The sequence below is a fragment of the Lepisma saccharinum genome, chromosome 15 (assembly GCF_977018435.1).
Source record: "Lepisma saccharinum chromosome 15, izLepSacc3.1, whole genome shotgun sequence".
Lineage (NCBI taxonomy): Eukaryota > Metazoa > Arthropoda > Insecta > Zygentoma > Lepismatidae > Lepisma > Lepisma saccharinum.
In genome coordinates, this window is record NC_139243.1 from 56,262,504 (window position 1) to 56,286,104 (window position 23,601).

General features: G+C 39.2%; 1 protein-coding gene across 1 annotated transcript in view; it reads right to left on the minus strand.

The window, feature by feature from the left end:
* Positions 1-23,601, minus strand: part of LOC145999712 (angiotensin-converting enzyme-like) — a 292,863-nt gene that overhangs the window by 167,042 nt on the left and 102,220 nt on the right. The window contains exons 6-7 of the mRNA XM_083136993.1: positions 13,480-13,577; positions 11,653-11,831 (exon numbers count right to left, since the gene is read on the minus strand). Of these exons, the coding sequence (XP_082993119.1) occupies positions 11,653-11,831; positions 13,480-13,577 (277 nt within the window). The remainder of the gene's footprint in view (positions 1-11,652; positions 11,832-13,479; positions 13,578-23,601) is intronic.

Sequence of the window (23,601 nt, forward strand, 5' to 3'; positions counted from 1 at the left end):
GAAGTTCTGTGTTGCACTCAATTTAATAATTATTAAATTGAGTGCAACACAGAAAAATATTTGTGAATGTTACAAGAACAAAACAAGCTGTTTCTAGAAGTTGCTGAGCCCCTGAATGCAGATCTAATTTCAGAATTTCTCCATCGGGCTCAGATTTCCTGTAAAAATGTTTTTTGTATTTTCCTACCTCAGCCTATGTTCTATATGTATTGGTCGAAAGGACTCGCTTTCACAAAAGTGCTACAAAACGTAAAAGGTAATAAATCTGTGTCAGTATACATAGGAATGAAGTAAATGAGTAACATGAAAGTGTATAAACATATCTAAAAATGTTTCCTTCCCAATTTCCTACGAAACTTTTCCTCAGGAACATCTCTTCACAAAGGTCCAGCAGTAGTCGGACAGCATTGCGGCACTCCATTTACCTTGATACCGCTTTTCCATTAGAGCAATGTCTTGGTGAAACCATTCACCGTGTTCGTCACTAACGGCACCAAGGTTAGTTGGGAAGAAGTCCAGGTGATCATTCAAGAAATGTAATTTTAGAGACATGTTGCATCCCATACGTTGGTATGATCTAATTAGTCCATGTACAATATCGCGATACGTCTCTGCTTTATGCTTGCCTAAAAAGTTTTTACATACACTTGTAAAAGACAACCATGCCATTTTTTCAACATCTGTTAATTGTTGAATGAAATTCTCGTCATTCATCAATTCCCTTATTTCAGGCCCTACAAATATTCCTTCTTTAATTTTGGCATCGCTGATTCTTGGGAATTTCTGTTGCAAGTACATGAATCCACGTGAAGTTCTGTCCATGGCTTTCACAAAGTTTTTAATTAGTCCCAATTTTATGTGCAGAGGAGGGAGATATACATTTTTGGGGTCAACAAGAGGAGTGTTCGCCACATTCTTCTGTCCAGGCACTAATTCACTGCGAAGAGGCCATTTTTCCCAGAATAGTGATTTTTTTCTGTCTCTGCTGTCCCACTTGCATAAGAAGCAGCAATGCTTTGTGTACCCAAGCTGCATGCCAAGCAGAATTGCAATTACCTTCAGATCTCCGCATATATTCCATTTGTACGTATTTCTCATATTGGATATTTGTCAGAAGCTGTTTCAAGTTTTCATACGTCTCCTTCATGTTAACAGCATGAGCAATTGGTACTGATGGGAATTTGTTTCCATTATGGAGAAGTACAGCTTTCAAACTAACTTTGCTGGAATCGATGAAAAGACGCCAATCGTGTGACCTGTATTCATGGCCAAGACAATCCATAACGGATGAGATGTCATTACAAAAAACCATGTCTCCTTCGTGGGAGAAACATTCTGAGAAAATAGTATGGCGGTCACGAAAAAAAAACACTTTCGTATCGCAAGCGAGGAGATTCCAACCTTTCAGTCGCGATGCTAAAGTTCAGACTGTTGCTTAGAAAAATTTAAATCCCGCTTAAGATCGTTCAGATCCCCTTGTGACAATAAGTGTGGCTCCATTGATGAACCAGACACTTTAAATGTTGGGTCGGCAGTTTCTTCACCTCTTGCACTTTCTTCCCCGTGTTGGTCACGAAAATCATCTTCACTCAGTCACATTCTCAGGAGGCTTTGGTACCGGCAATTTTTCATTGTGACATACAGGTCTCGTGGCTGATAGTAAATTTGGGTACTGCACAGTGTTCCTTGTTTTCGACGTGATTTCAGCTAGTTTGGTCAGGCATAAATAACAGTCTGTTGTGTGATCTGATGGTTCCCTCCAAAGCATGGGAACAGCAAACGACATGTGACGTGATCCTTTTAACCAACTTGTCAAAAGTGTAACACAGGTCAAACAGCATATGTAGGGGCCCATGTTTTGTCTTGGTCCCCAACTTTACACCCAAAATAAAGTTCGTAGCACTTCTTTATAAGAGGGGTAACTCGTCGCTTTTGTGACGTAAATGTAAACTCTCCAGATATATAACAAAACGAATTGTGGCTGTTTACGATGCATTTTCTTAAGCACTAACACTACACACGACTTACCTAATCAAAGGCAGCCACTTCCCACTCCGTCAGAACTCACAATGCTGAGACGCATGTGACAACAAGCAACACCCCGATTCTACGTGTTCGGACATGACTCATCGACAGTGTTGCCATGACTCTCTTATTCACGATTTGGTTTGTTGCAATTGGAGGAAGGTCCCTGGCCTTAGGAACGTGCTGGTCATTCTATGGTCATATAATGACTGTTATTCAACAATATCTGTAGAGTAAATATAGGTTAAACCACAGCCCAATAGGCAGAATTTTCATGAATTGCATTAGGTACAGGTTAGTGTGTAACAAGAAAACTGAGCCCGATAGGAAAAAACTAATTTCATTTTCGAATTCAGCACCATCGACTTAACTTAGAATACCATTCACATTCCTTGTAACAAATTTCATGTTGACCAGTGTAATCAGTGGTGGAAGTAATCTCGTACAATAGTTCCGAAGCAACTCTTTTCACACCAGGTGTGAAAGTTGAACGTAGAGGCGAGACCGTCTTCTTGTAATCTAAATTCCTGGCACGACTATCCAAATCACATAAAAAGCAGCAAACCTTTCTGTAACCCTTTTGTTAATTCAGTAATAATCTTGAAGACACCACAAATTTCCCTCCCAAATCTATTGTATTCCACGCACCAGTAGGGGCGCCAGGATTAATCATCTGAGGGTGCTGAGGGGGTGCGGTATCAAATTTAGGGGGTGCGATGTTGAAAATAAGGAAAGCTTGACATATGGATGCATGTTTTTGCAGAGGAACAACCACGATTTTTTGTCTGGGGTGAGGGAAGTACCAGGATAAACGTGGCAATATTATTATTATTAGTAGTAGTAGTAGTAGTAGTGTATTAGTAATAATAATAGAAGTATCAAAGACGTTATTAAGAATTGTTTTAGGTCCAAATTATTGCAAACTGAAAACAATATTAATTTAAGAGGTTGTCGCATTCCTTCCTTTATAATATTTTAATTTTGATTTTTCGCCGCCCCTAGCTACGGCTCTGAACTTTTACGGATTTACGGGGCAAAAAATATTAAGAAATGTATTTTTAATTGCATAAAATTTGAAATTGAGGATGTCAATTGCCCCTTTGCTAGCCTTGCTCCTTCTTTCATTCAATGTTTGCCCCCTTGTCCCCATTGATTCCGAACAAGGTTTGGGGGAGGTAACATGTAATGCCCCCTTGTGGTTGCACCACTGGCTATGTTCCGTCTGCCCCAGATGCTGCGGTGTCGGGACTGCTATGAGGTATGTCAGGGGAAAAATTATGGCACGGACAAGCAAAGTTACATGGCTGGTGAATGTTGAAGGTAGAAACCGGGTCGTGCATGAAGATCAGTTGAAGTGGATACAAGACAAGAAAGATAGATATCATTTTGGAAGTCAGAAGAAGGAGGAGGATAATGATAAACGAATTCATGGACCAGATACAGGTCAAGACGGCGGATCAGTTTTCTGCGATGAAGACTTATTCATTTCAGGAAAAAGTGGAAGTAATGACAGTGGTTCTGTGGCGCCGGAAGCTTCTACGGAAAGTGACAAACCGTCTACGTCGTACTTGGATGATTCCTGCAGCCCACATCAGCGACAACAGCAGCATCAGTGTAGGAGGTCCTCTCGACAGGGAAAACCGCCTGATAGACTGAAATATAACTAAGTCAAATAAGGAAGAGGGGGAATGTTAAGTGTGCATAATATCTGAATCGATATTCAATTGTTTGTAAAGTTGTTATTGTTAAAATTGGGAGTTCAGCCATCTTAGAAATGGTTATTGTAAGTTTAGTATTAAATCGTTATTTTGTATCCTCGTTTTTATCTTTATACTGTGAAGTACCTAGTGTTTGCGAATCAATTAACCTCTGCGTGTGAATACACGACAGGGACAAAACGCGAAGTGCACGGCAATTTTATCTTTGTTAAAATCCCCTTCTGCCGCACTGTACCCATCAACGAACTGTAACATTTCTTTGCGAACTTTCGGCTCCTCGACAAAGTCTGAAATGGTACATGTTGCGTGGAGCATACAGAACGTACTAACAGGTAAACTACCTGTCAGGATACAACTCGTGTTAAATGATGTCCCCGAGCATGAGCTGAAGATATCTTGAAAGCACCTAAAATTTTTGTTCCAGTGCGACATGGAGAAAAGAGGAACAAGTACGCTGGCAATAAAATCGTTTAACAACACTGAACCGTAGGCAAAATATCGAAAAGCACAAACAGACCACTTAAAACAAAATAAGGTACCATTCTTAACTACAATACTGACGAAAGAAAAGACAACGGCCTCTGATCTTTATAGAGACTGCCGACAGTACAGGAAAATATATGTGGTTTCTCTGTAAGTGCTTGGCTGTTGTATACAATAACAGCGGTCTCACTACAATACCTAACATTCGGGCGTTCAATGTGACTACGTCATATGACACTGTAAGAGTTATGTTAAGGGTTTTGAATACGGGGTGCTGAAGGGGGGGTAGAAAATTAGAGGGTGCGCAAGCACCCCTTCGCGCCCTCCCCTTCCCTGGCGCCGCCCCTGCCAGGCACCGAAGACTTTCTGTAATTTTTCCATAAGAACAACTGCATGGACAACAGGAACTGAAGTTAGAAGTTAACTGTTGTACAGAAAAACTGCTTTAAGACAGAACTTGGTGGCACCAATAGAAATACTCCTGAGCAGTGATGTGCCGTAGACTGTAAGTTTACGTCTACATGCGTGTCTACGCGTAGATTACATTGGGTTATAATTTACATAGACTACGCACACAATCTAAAGTGCATTAAATTTAATTTTCAAGGGTTTCATGAAAGGAAAGTGACATTTTCAACTATATTGGTTCCTAACGAAATGAAAAGAACCCTATTTACAACAAAATTTCTCTTCTCTTCTATTATCAACTATGCGAGAAGATAAATAGTATACAAAACACAACAACAGATGACAGTCGTGAGGCAATAGTGGTCTTTTCCCCATAAAACACCACAATATTTCCTATATTAGGTTTCTTCCTAGGTGAGAAATTGTTCGAATTTGAAAGAAAGAGTATGAAAAGTTCTCCTCACACATAAGCAACTGATACGCAGTTTAATTTTATTTTAATTTCACGACGCCCTTTGCTAAGTTATCACCTTTCGCCATGTTGTTTACATAGATTACCTAATCTACGTGTATAAAATAGTCTACTGCCGGGTTCGCTCAACCATCGTTAAAACGTTCTTAACGAGTTGATAGTTAACGCATCACTAAAATCTTAGCAGCCTGTTAAACTTTTAATGTTCGCTCAAGCGATTTTATAGGCCCGTTAACTAACGACATGTTAGTGGTGTTTTACTTTGATGCCTTGCTATTCTCATACTTTGATACGAGAAATGCAACGTTTTGATTGGTTGCACCGTGGACAGTAGCCTGTGCGTAAGCGGAATTGGGCTTTTTTGTATGAAATCCCAGGAACAACAATAAATAATGTGCAACACATAAATTTATGTTCAAGAAATGAATGTTAGTTAGGTACTTACGTCCGCACACCGAAAATGTTATGTATTAGGATTAACAGTTACATTGTAATTTCGTAAGTTAGATTTAAATGAGTGCCTACCGACTGCCAATACAAGATCATAAATATATAAATAAAAACTACTGTTCTAGGTTATGGTAATCTGTTTGAAGTTTGATAAATTTAATTATATTAAAATGGCATTGCAAAAGAGGCCTAAAGGTGGAAATGAACGTGTGTTTGCTATAACAATTTTCCTCAACAAAAGGGAACATTTCACGAAATTTACACCACGCATGGCAATTAAATAATATGTAAATATTGCAAGTCACTTCTTTTAGCATTGATGTGAATGTGGCTTTGCAAACAAGAAATCTAATGTTTCCAAATAATAACTGACACAAAAAAGAAGGCACGTAAAATGTTTACTAGTATGCTTACCGTTCATGCATATGTACAAGGGACGTTTCTGAATGGTTGTGTTCTTGTTTCGTACAAATATTTTTCAAAGAAATAATATATATATACAATACGATATTTTATATTTGATTTATCAGAAATGGTAAAAACAAAGACAAGTGCACTGTTAGACAGTATCCTCACCACTTGTACGAATGTACCGTGCAAGGAATAATTTCCGAATGGGTACTGGTGTGTTTTACAAACAAATATGCATGCTTTTACAATGTCCATGCACGAAACTGCTTAGGATTAAGCTTTTTTCTTAATGAAACAGTACGGTACTCTACATTATGTTTGATTATTCATTATGTGATGTAATTGTAGTCATTCAGAATATGTACCTTGTACATGGAACGGTTGATAAATATGATATTTTACATTTGATTTATAATAACTGGTAGAAAAAAACAAGGGCACTGTTAGACAGTACCATTACCACTTGTACATAAGTACAAGGAAAAATTTCCGAATGGATGGTAGTGTGTTTTACAAACAAATATGTACACTCTTACAATTTCCATGCACGAAACGACAACACCTGAAACTACTTAGGACCTGAAGCTTTTTTCCTTAATGAAACATACATGTGTAGTACGGTTCTTTACATTATGTGATGAAATGGTAGTCATTCAGAAAATGTACCTTGTACATGGAACGCTTGATTAATATGATATTTTACATTTGATTTATCATAACTGGTAAAAAAAAACAGTGCACTCTTAGACAATATCATTACCACTTGTACGTATGTACAAGGAATAATTTCCGAATGGATGGTAGTGTGTTTTATGTCACTGCACAATGTCAAAATGTGTCCATGCACGAAACTATATACCTGAAACTGCTTAGAACCTCAAGCTTTTCTCTTAATGAAACAACATATGTAATCTATATTACGTGATGAGATGGTAGTCGTTCGTAAATGTACCTTGTACATGTAACAGTTGATTATTTTTTTTTCAATTTTTAAGTGCTCTTTCGGTTTGTTACGAATACGATTTAATTTCCATTTGCACCGTTATATGTCAGCCCATTTTCAGTATGCTGCATAATAATTGTTTTGATTTTGTGATTATATTAAGACTCACGTTATATTAAATAACATGTTTTATTCTACATTACTTACGTACAGCTACGAGCTAAATAAGTAAATAGGTTAGGCAGGTTTTCTTTATTTCTGTACTTGGTTAGGTTAGGCAGGTCAGGTTTAGTGCTTTTAGCATTTATCTCAAGTTTTCTACAGCTGTCCCTAGTCCCTTGTGATTCAGAATATAGAATGATGAACATTTGTCTCGAGCATTCTCTTCACTGCAAAATCATTTTTTTTTCCATTATGTTAATTGGAGTGGATAATAATTTGAAAGTTCGAAACTACTACTGCTTTGAAAGATTGCAGGCTACACTGTGTAATGTCACCGATTTATTTTACATTAAATGAGAGTACAAGACGTGTATTGCCTATTTCATTTTAATTTTATCTCTTACGTTTTCTGACATTTTTCAGTTTAAAAATCAACATAAAATTGGAATGGTAGTTATAAGCAGACATAAGCATAAACACAACAAACCACGATTTTCCAGTTTCTATGTGATCAACTGGAAAACGCCGTGGACGACGACACCGAATATTTTGGTGAATAACTTTACCTTATACAAATTGAAATATGTAAAAGGAGGTTACATTATTTTAAAAAGTCATGCGATATTTTGTGTTTATGGTTACAGTGCATTGAAGGTGGAAGCCCAATATGCATTTTAAAAACATCAAGTTCGTATAATTAACTATAAGCATATATTTTTGGCTCGACAGGCAAAATTAATAAAATGTGAATAATGTGTGATGATCACGATGCCATTATTGACAAAACTTTAAAAAGTACATTAATACAATATTTCTCATTTAACTTACATGTGATTTCTGATTTGCAGTACGAATTTATAATATGAAATACCAAATGGGAAAATTATTTTTGCTGTAGAAAGAAATCGAACTAGTGTACGTTTTGCGATGGTATGCAAATAATATTTTCAAATCGACCCAAAATCGGTCTGGGATAACCTTTCAACACAACAGCTGGCATACGCAATTTCGCCATCTTATTTCCGACACAACACAACGCGCTGTTAAGCACTTTAATGAAGCAAAAGAGTGCCTTTAGATTTAACGACGACATAGAGGTCTGTTAGCCTTAACGAAGGTTGGAGAAATGCCTCAATGTGCTAATGTAGCGTTAACTTGATTTAACGCTTCTTTAAAATTTAACGCGCGTTGAGCGAACCAGGCATATGTATAGAATGTAGACTGACGCTGTTTACGCGTAGACACACATCACTGCTCCTGAGGCACTGCACAACAGAATGCAAACTGGCCAATGTTGCGAGTATCTGAAACAACAAAGGATGGCGTAGTATACTGGAATGCGACGTGCCAGAACCTCAACAGTGTTGCCATACATACTCGAGTTGAGGTGAGTCGTTAGAATATGCCCCGTCTCCCCCTTCTGTTACGCCAAAACGACAGCCAATCGGACATTTTTAATGTAATTTCCACGTTTAACATCCTTAGATTACTAGAGATTGGGTGCTTTCATTTCTGTAACAAAAATTACCTAGAACATTATTATTTGATTAAATCGATGCAACTCCATGTTCCTATTAATTTCCCTACACTAAACAATTGCCGGAATTTTACGGTGAAATCATTAACAGTTAGGTTGCCTGTAATGTTACTGTAAAATTACAGTTGTTTCACAGTAAGGAAATACTTCCTACAGAAACAACAATAAACGACAACATAAGCTGGCTTCAAAATTCCTCAGAGTTCTTCATCTTTTATTTGCTCGCAAGTGGTGCCCTCCAGTGGAAGAAGTGTAAACTTGTTGTTATCTTAATATCAACATTTATATGCGCACGACAGCAACATGCATTATTACAACAGTTTAGCAATACATTTTAAATTACTTGTCATTTACGTATTTGTTATCTAGAAGTTGCATTCCAGGGGAGGGTTAAAGGCAGGGTTGTTAAATGTCCCGGAACCCATAAATTCTAATGGGTTCTATTGGATTCCGCTGAAGGACCGCAACATTTTATCTCGCACAATTTAAATTCGGTCCAAGTAGCGTATTGTTTCATTGAAAAAAGGTTCCTGGACCGGATTTAAATTGATCTGGTAAAAATTTTCCTGGACCGAATTGAAATACTTTACAGATAAAAAGGTTATTTACGGTCCAGAACCAATTTACGCTTGCTGATTTTCTTTCCTGAACCGGAATTGAATTTATTTAAAATTCCTAGTCCTTTAACAACCCTGGTTAGAGGCCAGAGCGCCTCACTCAGGAGAACGCCAAACTTGGACGTTTGATTGGCGCCAAGCCCTTATTTCTGAATACGTAAGCGTGGTTATTTGCGTGTTTGAGTTTATTAAGTCCACTTTATGCACTGAAAGGCTAATTGGGACTACGTCTACAGTTTATAGTGCGATCTGAATCTGTATGTGTTCCACTTGGTGAGTGGCAACTTATTTTAAAAAGAGTTGGATTTATTGTTGACAACACTTAGCTAATTGAAGTTACTGCTGTGTAACATAGCTAATACCTATAGCTTCATGTAGCAATTTAAGCTAAGAGACTACCGTTATTTTGATTTCATTAGACAGGTATTATAGCCTGACAAGTTAAGTCCTGATATGCGCAGATCGCTGCGGAGCACTTCCTATTACGTCATCCTCCCCACCACTCTTCTACTTACTGGTCTGGCCTTGAGACTACGAGTGGTGCCAACTCAGCAAAATTAAGCTAAAACAAATATGACAAACTATTTTTACTGTGCAGATTGTCGGTGCCGGCTCATATCAGTTTATCAGTGGTTCATTTGATTTAATCCGGTCTTTGAAAATGCGAGCGGTGCGCGGATCGTAAACTGTAATATAACTTCATTTTCTGAATGCGACATCGAGCAGTGGCGTGTTTTTCGTTGTTTTTTTAAAGACGAGTGGGGTGGGGGTTATTTTGTTTATCGTACAACAATCACTACGAGAAGACAATCTGATAACACGCTTGCCTGTGTTCTTTTTTAAAGCACTGAAATGTTCTTGTTCTTTATTCTTGGCTGCATATTTTTGAAATGCAAAAATCAAATCATGCCGGGTCCAACGAAATCCACAATCTGCTCTGGAAAGCCCCTTAGAGGACAGGCCAGAGAAATTGTTTACAATGTTGCAACGTATTTGCGAAATCAGAAGGAGTTACATAAACTTAAGTAAAATGTTGTTGAGTCCACAAGCGCCGCCACGGGAGTATCTAAATGGATGGTTTCTCAGGTTTTAAAATAATTGGATTGGATTGATTTGTTGTTGTAAGTCCACTGTATGCACAGTAAGGCTAATCGGGACAGGACGTACAGTTTAAAGTGGGATCCGAACCACTATGTGCCTCCACCGGGAATCGAAACCGGGATCCCTTGATTACAAGGCGACGACGCTACCACTGCGCCTTCGGGGAGGCCAAGTTTTAAAAGAAGGAAAAGAGTCGTTGGCGAAAGGTGAGCTGAGGTACTGTACTCCGGCAGGTAGAAAACAGTCCAAAAAAAAGCGAATACAAATTTCGTTGAAAATCCTCAGACCATTCCGCTCCCTCCAGCTTGCGACACTGCGAACCAACGTCGCTGCGGTGAATTGAGTGGGGAAATGTGGTGTGAGCTGCGCAACAGCTATTTGCAGCGTCTTGTTTTTAAAATTGTCAAGTTATAAATAAACATGCCAACAAGGCTATCTGCCCTATATCACCGACGCTTAAGTATTTTTAAAATATGGCTATTCTTTCGTCATTAAAATCGTAAATATATAACATGGTGATTAATTCCCGTTTCGCCTTATCCCGTTTCAACTTACACAAAAAATTTCTCACAATCAACCTAACCTAACCTAACCTAACCTTACCTAACCTAACCTTACCTAACCTAACCTTACCTAACCTAACCTAACCTTACCTAACCTAACCTAACCTAACCTGGTGCGTACTCCTCGGGGTCGTGGGGAGGAGCCAAGGTTGGCAACATCACAAGCTCTGGCCTCCCATTATGAATTACCCTTCAAGTCGATAATATTCCCTGGTGGAATTTTTTTGTGTGTAAGGCGAAACAGGATAAGGCGAAATGGGGTGAAAACGCAGTAAGGCGAAACGGGATAAGGCGAAATGGGGTGAAAACACAGTAAGGCGAAATGGGGTGAAAACGCAGTAAGGCGAAACAGGATAAGGCGAAATGGGATATCCCGTTTCGCCTTAGAAAGTTCGTGTCACATAAATCATTTGAAATTTTATTGGGGGAGGTGAAAACGCAATAAGGCGAAACGGGATAAGGCGAAACGGGAGGACACGAACATGGTCATGTTTTTTTTATTGGAGAAAGGTGGAAAGTAGGGACACGGGTAGAAAGATAAGGGGGGTGCACTGGGGTTGCCAAAAACCACCTCTCCCGTGTGGCATTTTTTTTCTTGAGCTACCCTGTTGCATCCAGAATTTTTAAGTTTCACTTATTTACGGCGAAAACACTGTAAAATGAACTTGCGGCAAATTTTACACTGTCATCACCGTAAAATTACGGATTGTTTACAGTATATCCTATGGTAAACCATGGGTCACGTAGAAGGTAAATTCTTACCTGTAGTCTCTGTCTTTGTTGCCCTGACAGAATTGAAACGAAACAGGGTCGCAGGTCATCTTGCTGCCCGTTGGTCTCTCCAGAATGCTGTTTTCCCAGAATGCATCAGTCATTTTATACAAGCCGAGCCCAGAGTAGAAATTCTCTGCTAGTTGAAACATTTTCTCCACAGTGAATCTCTGCAAATAAAATACGACGGAGCATAATAAACTTTCATGCGTAAATTTCATTGTATTGTTGTTTTAAGTTCACTTTATGCACAGAGAGGCTAATCGGGACTGGACCTACGGGATCCAAACCACTGCGCAATGTGCCTCCAGCGCGAATCGAACCCGGGACCCTTTGATTCCAAGGCGATGATGTTACCACTGCGTCATCGGGGAGGCTTTTGATGTGTAAATGTCTTTGTTATGCAATGCAGTATATCTGCAGGAAAGCAGTAGTGTGTGATGTCAATAATTTCTTACGCCTGCCCCGATGGCGCAGTGGTAGCATCGTCGCCTTGTAATCAAGGGGTCACGGGTTGGATTCCCGGTGTAGGCACATAGTGGATCGGATCCTACATTAAACCAGGGTTGTTGAAGGTCCACGAACCCATAAATGCTAATGGGTTCTATTGGGTTCCGTTGCAGGACCGGAATCTTTTCTCTCGCACAATTTAAATTCGGTCCAAGTTGCTTATTGTTACATTGAAAAAAGGTTTTGGACCGTATTTAAATTGATAGGGAAAAAGGTTTCTGGACCGCTACTTTACAGATAAAAAGGTTCTTTACGGTCCAGAACCCATTTACGCTTGCTGATTTTCTCTCCTGGACCGGAATTGAATTTATTTATTATTCCTGGACCTTTAACAACCCTGCATTAAACTGTAGATCCAGTCTCGATTAGCCTTACTGTGCAAAACGTGGACTTAAAATACAAACCCAATCAAACAATAATTTCTTCGTAAGGTAAAACACCAATTTTGCAGACATTTCTTTCATGGTAGTCTGTTAACAATGTCTTCTATGGTAAATATGTACAGTCACCGGCAATAAAAGCGGGGCACGTACATCCTAAAATACTCTCTTGTGTGTGTTGCCTAACCCTACGGCGGTGGTAGAACTTACCATTGGAAATTTACCATTAACATCGATTTATCGCCTTGGAGTTAAGCAACACGCGTAACGCCTTGCAGGTAAGCGAGTATTTAGGATGTAGGTGCCCCATTTTTTCAGCTTAAGACTGACATACTTCGAAAGTTTGAAAACAAATATCCTGGGAATTGGTCCTAAATTCCTTTTGTGTTCCTTGGCCAGAAAAAGTAGGCTGTCACGTTTAGAAACTGTTTCAGCCAAGTTCTGAGAGGAAATCATAAATTTCGTAATGGATGTTTTTTTTTGCCTATTTCATTCAAAAGTGCCTATTTCGAAGATAATTTAGTTTTCAGTGCCTAAACCTGGAAAATGATGCAAACCTGCCGGTTTAGTAACTTTAGTGCCATTTTTGTATTGTTCTGTACTTTTGGTCTGCCTATTTTGAGATTCTTGTGCGTATCGACCATTTCTGGTTACGAACCGTTATTTTCCTAATAACAATGTGACCATCGATAGTGTAAATATGGGACACCTAAAAGTATCATATTGAAGATGAAACAAATTATTATGCACTATTTTGATAACAGTCAGTAATAAATTTGTGAGCATTATTTGAGAATAGCATTTTGTATTTTAAATTTAGGAACGTTATTTTTAAATACAATATTATAACAGCGCAAATTTTTGGGCGGGCTCGAGCCCAACCGGCCCATAAAAGTTGCCGCCACTTGAATGTTTACCAAGTAATCACCTGTGTTTTCAAGGCTCCAGTAACGTCAAACGAGCGTGCATTTTTGTAAGGTTTTGTCCAGTTCTGAATTCCACTCCACTCCTGAGCCCACATATTCCCTGGAAAAGAACAAGTTCAATTCTTGATCGCAATGTAACGTGACACAATTTAGTTACGTTATTTGATAATTATATAACAGTTTAACTTATGCAAAATTGATATAACTACTCTGTAAATACGATCCTCCGTTCCATTAATTAAACTGTAACTAAATGTTGAAAATAGTGCTGGAAGTACAGGGCTACTATAAATGATTGGTTCGATTTAAAAACACTGTATTTTCCAAAGTATTGAACATATAAATATGAATGATACATGAAAATAACTGTAAACTCACCAAGTTTGCCTCACATTGAATGATACATGAAAATATGTGTTTTGAAATCGAATCAATCATTTATAGTAGCCCTGTATTTAAGCTTCCAAAGGACAGAATAACGTTTAGACTCAAATTTCATCAGTTCAAGATTTAGTCTTTAAAAACACTGGTAGAGGAGAAGTAAATATGTATTATTCGGATCAGAGGCATTTAAGTGGCCTCCCCAATAGCGCAGTGGTAGCGTCGTCGCCTTGTAATCAAGGGGTCCCGGCTTCGTTACTTGGTGCAGCGGCTTGGATCCCACTTTAAACTGTAGGTTCAGTCCCAATTAGCCTTACAGTGCATAAAGTGGACTTAAAACACAAACTTAATCAATCATGGGCATTTAAGCATTGTGAGCAATGCTTACAAATAAAACTCAACATCCTACGTGTAAAACACAAGGGGAAATTTAATATATTCTCATGCTAAACAGCGTGGCTAGCTTATTGTGGACCTAAAGTCAGGAGCGTGAAAATAGGCGGCTGGGCAGAATTGCGCTGTTGCCACATATGGGAAACGCAAAGCGAGAGCGGGACAAAAGTCGCTGGTTCCCGCGCACTGTGTGGCAACGTTAACCGGGCTGCGTTGCGTAGTTCGAGCGTCAGACCGACCTCTCTCAGGGAAAATTTTGTGTCATTCCTCACCTTTCGAGCAAATCCCGTCAGTTCGTATCACGTGGATTACAAGGACCAACTCTGCAAGGAGATCTTTCATTCTCTTTAACCTCCAAAAACACGGGGTTGTGCTCCGCGAACTTCTGCCACCCGTCTAATTTCATGGCCGTGCTCTTAGTATTTAACAATACCAACAGATGGCGCTATAAGACGCATGTAAGCAACGCATTTGCCGCTCCGGCCAGATACGATATCGGTCATTGTTCTCTGCTAAACAGTGGCACGCCGCAATATACGACTGTAACGTGTCTTGTAAGAGACTGTGAAAATAAATACGCTCTGAGCTCAGGCCCGTTGCTCAGCCCCCCTGGAACTACCGTCAGCCCCCCTGGCACTGAGGTCAGCCCCCTTGACATTAGGTAAAACTATTTTGCGGAATTTGTTTGCAGTGAAAAGTGAAAATGTAGACAGCATACATTATTTTGCTCACAACTTTGATGAAGGATAAATTCAGGGAGCATGAACAGAAGCTATTACACATCTTATTTATTAGAAGAAGTCTTAAGTAGCGGCAAGTATTTAGGAGATTTCTCTTCTCTAGACTTCAGAAAGTTTCTTCACATGGGAGCTTATTTATCTGTACCTTCCTTGCCCCTGTTGGAACCTCCCATTTATACAGAAATATGTGACTTTGATGTCATTATGCAAATTCCCTCCGCATCTGTGTCAAAGGTTAACAGCTCCCAAGTTTTGGGAACGAAGGGAAGTTACGAGGGTCACTATATATATTGAGCCTAACAATGAAAAAACAGGAATTTGGCACTGAAAACTGCTTTATTGTTTTTCAAAGTATTCTCCTTTATGGTCAATACACTTTTGCATTCGTTCGAACCATTTGTCAAAGCAGTTTTTCCAATCTTCTTGAGACACCTCCATAATGTGATTTTTGAACGCATCAACGGCGTCTTCCGCCGACGAAAATCGTTGTCCACGCAATTTATTCTTGACATTCGGCAACAAGAAGAAGTCATTGGGTGCCAAATCAGGACTGTACGGCGGATGACCTATCAATTCGATTTTTTGACTGTTCATAAAGTCGGTTGTTAGACGAGATGTGTGACAGCTGGCATTGTCTTGATGAAGAATGATCCGACGGCGTTTGTTTGTTTTCCGTATTTGACCGAAGACCTCTGGCAAACAAATTGTTGTGTACCATTCAGAGTTGACCGTTCTACGTTCCTCTAAAGGCACAGTTGCCACATGACCAGTTTTCCCGAAAAAAACAGGCGACCATTTGTTTCGATGTGCTTCGAGCGCGAACAACTTTTGTTGGATTGGGTTCATCTTGAAACACCCATACAGTCGACTGCTGTTTACGTTCCGGCTCATATGCATATATCCATGATTCGTCACCTGTTACAATCTTATATACGTCTTTTGAAGCACCACGATTGTATTTATTGAGCATTTGTTTGCACCAATTGACGCGAGCGTCTTTTTGAGTTTTTGTCAAATTGTGTGGGATCCAACGAGAACATACCTTTCTCACAACTAAATGATCATGTAATATTTTATATATGCTGGTGGAACTAATGCCTATGGTTGCCTCAATCTTACAGTATGTCACATGACGATCTTGCAGTATTAGGTTTTGCACAGCATCAATGTTTTCTTGAACAACAACTGATTTTGGACGACCTTCGCGAATCTCGTCGGTGAGCGAATGGCGGCCACGATTAAATTCGTTATACCAGCGTTTCACAGTGGCAAAGGATGGGGATTCATCGCCAAATGTGGAAGTAAGTTGATCGATGCACTCTTGTCTTGATAATCCACGTCGAAAATCGTAAAAAATCATCGCACGAAAATGTTCACGAGTTAATTCCATTTTATTGTTGTCGCGCAATCTCCAAGGCAACATAAACAACACAAATGAAGCTATTGACAAAACATTTGAAGTACGTTATGGTCAATAATGCCAGACGATTCCGTGCAAACGTCAAATCGCGCCTAACTTCAATCAGTGTTGCCAAGGCTCAAAATATAAATAGTGGCCCTCGTATATTGTTTCTGCCGGGGAGTGGAATGTACAGCAGATCCTATGATTGAATATTGTCCATCTTTTTCTGTGTAATATAAATATCTGTATCATCAAACGTAGTATGTAATGTGTAGTAAGGGATGATTTCAGTAGAATTAACACTTCAAGTGATATTTTAAATGATATAGAAAAATGTAGTATTTGTGTGATATTTCTAAACTTTATGTAACTTGATGACTCCCTCCCCCCACCCCCTATTTACAAACCCTAGAGTGCTGCAGAACCAGAGGTACATACCGCTGTCTTATTGGCTGTGCGCACCGGAAGAGTTTTTGTTCCTTGTCCGTCGTTCCTTGTTTGTCTGTTTACAGGATAAGTATGGAAAGATCAGACTCGGGATTATTTAGAAATAAAATTTGTAATCAAATTGTCGAAATTATATTAAGAAATATATATTTGTATGTAAAAAAAATGTTAAAAATGTTTTTGAATCGTTTTCAGGTGATAAAAATCAATATGAAGCCATCGTGAATAATAATGTTGATATCTCTGAAAGAGCTTGTAGCGTATACGAAGTGATTACTGCATTAAAGGAGAAATTTCATATCTTGGAATCTTGAAATATACTAAATAAATCCATTTTTGTATAACACTGGTCGACATGGGTTCTGATGTTTGGAAACTAATTGTGGTTTCTGAAACTACATTTGATGCTGATTTCAGGAGTGACCTTGTTTTTGTTGTATCACCCTCAGTTATTTATAAATCTTCATTGTTGTATAAAACGTAATTCCTGCCCAGAAATTAGAAGTTAATAATATTCCCGACAGATGGCAGTGCATCTCTTATTACATTATATGATTAACAAAATTGCTGAAGACGCCTAGTAACAATGAATGATTCAATAAATTTGATTCTAAGTTTTGTTATTCGATACCAACTAATGCAAATAGTACAGTTTTTAATTTATTTACCGTGTATAAGGTTACGTGATCCGAAAACCTTAGTTAAGTGTATTGTAGATATTATATATGTAAATAGCAGGAGGGAATGCAAAATATTTGATAAAGTTTTCGTCATTGTCGATAGTTCGTGCTGTGTTGTGTCGAGAGACAATGTCGTCGTCGTCCAGGAAGTGTTTGAACTCGCCCCATGTATTCTGTTACATTTGTGGATGCTATGTAGTGAAGAGGCAAAGACAACGTATCACCACATTTGTGAGGTCTGTTACCATGAATATTTTGGTGTTAAAGTAGGTGATCAGGACAAAAACTGGCCCCTGCATGAAGTTTGCAAAACATGTGTGGAAGCTTTGCGATTGTGGAAGTGTGGCAAGAGGAAAGCATTGCCATTTGGAATACCAATGGTATGGCGGGAACCAAAAAATCACATTGATGACTGCTTTTCTGTGCTATAGATATTAGCGATTTCAGTGCTAAGAACAAGAGCAATGTGAGCTATCCCAACAACATACAATCGGCCATTGGGCCCGTGCCTCATGGGCCAGATGTACTTGTACCTGTACCACGTACGAGTAGTGATAATTGCAGCACTTCAAGTGACACTGAAGTTGAACGTGCACACTGTGATGACAGTGACGATTTCTGTCCTGGTATAAGTACAGGCACTCCGCAACCTTTCACACAACATGAACTGAATGATCTCGTAAGAGACCTACATTTACCAAAGGAGAGTGCCCAACTTCTTGGTTCCCGACTGAGTAAGAAAAACCTGTTGTCTCCAGGAACACATTTCTCATGGTACAGGCATCGAGAGACAGAGCTACTCCCATACTTTACTGAAGACGAAAACCTTGTTTATTGTAACAACATAAGGAAAGTCATAGAATTGTATGGTATTTCTTACAATGTAAGTGAATGGAGACTTTTCATTGATGCATCACAGACTAGTCTGAAGGGTGTTCTGTTAAATAACTGTAATGTGTTCCCATCGATTCCAGTTGCATATTCTGTGTCGCTTAAGGAAACTTATGAAACTTTGAGGTTCATGCTACGGAAAGTGAAATATGAAGAACATGGTTGGTCTGTCTGTGGAGATTTCAAAGTGATAGCTTTGTTGTTGGGTCTCCAGGTTGGGAACACAAAATTCCCCTGCTTCTTGTGCGAATGGGACAGTCGGGACAGGGAGAATCATTGGAAAGTGAAAACGTGGCCAAGTAGAGAATCTCTCTCTCCAGGGAAGAAGAATGTGACACAACGGCAATTAATTCAGTCGTCTAAAATACTGCTTCCTCCGTTGCATATTAAGTTAGGGATAATGAAACAGTTTGTGAAAGCGTTAGACAAAGACGGCGAATGCTTTAAATACATTGCCAGGAAATTTCCATCCGTCACTGAGGGTAAGCTCAAAGAGGGTATTTTTGTTGGCCCTCAGATACGGAAACTGATGTTGGATGCAGATTTTGAAGAAATAATGACTGCTACGGAAAGGGATGCCTGGGTAAGTCTCAAAATGGTGGTTGCCCATTTTCTGGGCAATGAAAAACACGTTAACTATGAACATTTTGTGAAAAATCTGCTAACGAATTTATGTAAACTTGGTTGTAAAATGAGCCTCAAATTGCATTTCCTTAACTCACATCTAGATTTCTTTCCGAGTAATCTCGGACACTTCAGCGAGGAGCACGGGGAAAGATTTCACAAGGACATAACAGATATGGAACGGAGATACCAGGGACGATGGAATGTTTCCATGATGGCAGATTTTTGTTGGATGTTAAAAAGAGATGTTCCTACTTCGGGTGTCGGGGAAGGCAGAAAGTCAAAAAGAATGAAGTTTGATCCTGAGTCTCAGTAATTCGAAATGCACTATGTTATATCTCTTTCTAGACATGTGTAAATGAAAATGTACATGAATATAGTATATAATATAGATTTTACAATCTCAATATATGTCCCACTGATTACTATATTTGCAAAAATTATTTATTCTATGTGTCTGTAATATGATTATATAAACCCCAAATGATCCCAATAATACCATAATAGACCCCTATATGCTATTCAGTTTTCACGATTTGTGAAAAATTGTGACGTGATGGAGCAAAACGGTTTTCAAATTTGAATTCAGCATGAAAAATCCTTACAGAGTCCTATTCATTTCAAAACATCGTTCAACTTTTGAAAAATGTCAACCAGTGTATAATCAACCATGGGCGTGACATAGAAAATATATGCATTAGTAGTTACAATGTTTGCACTAATGTAACTTTAAATATGAAAACCATTAACTTCTAGAAGAGTTCTGATTTTCTGTCTTTCAAAACCTTAATTTAAAAAAAAAGTGCGCTCAAAATTAACCTCAATTTGAAGGGCTTTCTTATCTTTTGGGATGGATCTCTTAAATCAACATTGTCAATTTCAACCCTGCCATCTAGCGTTACCTTGAGGGAACAATGGATTAACTTCCGGAATGAGAGCCAATCAGAAGCCACATATCGCTGGAGGTTCTGCAGCACTATAGGGTTTGTAAATACGCTCCCCCCACACACACCTAATTTGCCTTCATTTAACATTGTTAAACTTTTGAAATATGGACTTCATTTACAAAGCCCCCCCTGACAACCCGTGAGCCCCCCTTGGAGATCAATTCTGGCTACGGGCCTGTCTGTGTTTTTAGTGTTGTATTCGTGTCATTCTATAGAATGACACGTTGCTGACCTCCTCTCTCTACCAACTCAATTCCCAAAGTCCCGTCACTTCCCAGCTTGTCTCACCTCTATATTCCCTGGCCATCGAGCTCTTCCTCGATGCCGAATCGCCGAATCGTGTTTATTATAATTGCTACCATGCAAACCGCTGACACCAAACCCAGAAGTGTTACCTGTTTCCTGAATGCTCAGGAGGTTTGCATGGCACAACACAATGCATTGAAAACATGCCTAAGAGGCTTGAGACAGCTGAGAAAAACAAGTGAATGCCCTGGTCAACATGAAGCGTTCAGAGAGACTTAATAAAATAAACATACAATCTTAGGGATTGATACGTATTCAACATTTCGACGATGTCTTCATCGGCGGCAACGTCATTATCATTACCAACTGAAAATAATTATGTGATTTACAACTTTTCGTAGTGAACAACGGTTATAGGGTACGAAATTCTACACGGACATTATTATTATATATTATTTAAATTGAATTACAAATAAGCCATACATATTTTTTTTAAATTAATATTAATGCAAATAATGGCTTGATGGGAAAATGAATAATGATGTGTACTATTGCACCTCTATCGTAGGTTTTTGTAAAATTAGTTTTTTTTAGTTTTATTTTTTAAACTGAGTACGGTAATCTATATTGATGGCCAGGGACTGGTCAGTCATGAGGTTATTAGGATTTCTTACAGTTTCGAGGACCCCACGCCACTGGTCCGAATCGTTTTTTAGTATTACAGTGCATATATACTCGTATTTTCAGGCACGGATGTACAGGGGCTACAGTCACGTGTCTCCATCTTTAATGGGGTCTCGTCTGGAGAAGAACAAAAATAAAACTGACATAACTTGCCTAAAAAAAATATAAGTGAAATATTACTGGGGGGGACCATGATGTTCCCCCCGGCCCTCCACATACATAAATCCAGCTAGAAATATTTTCTGTACTATTTATTTTTAGCTTTCTAAGATTCCTGTATGTGTAATTCTATTCACTAACGTTATCTACTCTATATCGGGAATCTATGGCGCAAGGTCCAGCATAAAGGTAGAGAATAAGTGAAAGCGAGTGTGCGGAGCAGAGTTACAAAGGCAAGTAGCTACAGTCGCTTTTCCCCCTCCAAGCAATCCCGTTCCCTCGCACGTGTTTGGTCGAACCTTCACGAGCCACTACTTGCGCAGACTTACTTTCGTTCACCCCTCCGTGCTTTAGTATTAAATAATGCCAACAGATGGCGTTGTAAGACGCATGTAAGCAACGAAAGTAAGTTTGCAAGATAGAATATAGATGACTCTGTAGTGAGAGTCTGAACTACAGCGCCTTGAATAACGTAGTGTGGAAAACGACCCAAGAAACTGGTTCCCCGAGACGATGACAAGTAGATGGCAGTGTGATAGACCCAGGTGCTAATTTTGTTATGAAAGTAATGCGGCTTAGTTAGTTTTTGGAATATATTGTGTAGATTTGTTTCTCTAGAAAGGCGGTAAGTGAATTATTGGAAACAGTTATATTTGTGGAGTGATTTGAAGTCACGAAATGGCATTAATTTGGAAAGAAAAGTAAAATAAAATTAATAAATAAATAGCATGCGTAACACAAGAAGAAACATCGCAATGTGATTCCGGACGTCAGGTCTTGGACTGTGTATTAGAGTTTATTTTTCTATGTTATTAGAATATAAATAGTATCCTGAGAGATATTTCATACCGAGGCGACATACCACAAGTGTCGCTTGAAAGCGAGCAGTCGGAAATCAATGCAGCCTTTCGAACCGTAGGGACAAAAGCTCTGACTGCACCGTTTCCTCAAGGAGATTTGACACCAAAGCGGCACGCGACAAACGATACGAGGATTTCACACCAAAGCGACACGGGTCCTTCGGTCCAAGGCAACTTTCACACCAAAGCGACACATGTTGTTTGGAAACGAGCCAATCAAGAGCAACATTTCACATCATAGCAGCATGACGGGAAGCACAGGCCAGCGTTCGGTTGGTGAAATCCTCAAGCGATAAGTGTCGCGTGCCGCTTGTCGCTTTGGTGCGCAATCTCACTAAAGCAAGACACTCATTGCATCGCGCATGCGCGAACAACAAACCACGGCAACATGTTGCAAGCTATTGAGGAAATGGCCCAGTTTGAGCGACGCAGAAGCGACAAAGCGACACGTGTGGCTTATCGTGTCGCCTAGATCTGTTGTTGTAATGTGCGGTTTATCGTGTCGCCTATCTGTTGTTCGCAAGCAACGCTTGCTAATAGACTGAAGGCACCATGTCGCTTGTCACTTAGTTGGGAACTCCCCCTGTAACGCGTCGCTTCGGTCTCAGCACTCTTCCTTTAAGGAGCTTTCCGACCGAAGTAACAAGTAGCACGCGAATACGCCATATGAACGTGTCGTTTGCTGTTTGGACCCTCATGTGCAATGAATGCTATTTTAGTCTGGAAGTGTGTGTCACTAGTGTGACAGTGTGAACATCCCGTATCGCTTGTCCCATTGGTTTGAAAGTTTCCTTACACTCATGTCGATGGCACTAAGAAAGTTTTGATGGGTTCCCCTTGTCGTTTCATGCAATCATCATTATCATCATAGCCGCGATTAGTTTAAAGCGGAAGAAAAGAGACAGTAAATATGAAAAATACAAATGCTTCAGTGTGTATATCTTTAAAAGAAATGATGATGATGATAATAATAATAATGAACCTAATTCATACACAAAAATTTAGTTGCCAAAAGCATTCCACGCGTATTTTTTCTCCCGTGTTATTAACGAAAGTATGACGATAACAGGACGTGGTCGACTGTCTAGAATGTTCGTTAATATCTTCGCGACCACTGTACCAAATATCATAGCAATTATCACATTCATAGAAATGCTTCATGTAAAAGAATCAAACGTTGCAGCGAAAACTCCATTTACTTCCATTATAAGCAGTCGAACACCAAGCACCGGGATCAAGACCAGCGCCTCTAGCGGATCATTTTCGAGTGGAACCAGCCTGAGAGCTTAGAACCATGCCGTTTTCCACACTACGTTATTCTGGGCGCTGTAGTCTGAACTAATTATGCCTAACACAAACAGCATTATATTATAATTTAGATATTTTTACACCAAAAGATGTTGCAATAATTAATATATGAGCTTGATTTTACACCAAAAGATGTTGCAATACTAAATATACGTATAAGCTTGATAGGTCATATACGCGTAGTTTAAATTCCATATGAATCTGCCGGCTCCTTCTTTATTGATTCTGTCATTCTCAATATATTCAACATTAAAGTTACAAATCCGATAAGTTGTTAGGATATTTGTGTTGTTACAGAAAATAAACTCTTGGCTGTGTTTGTATGCTGCATGCCAAGGCGGTTGAAACGGAGGACGGGAGAC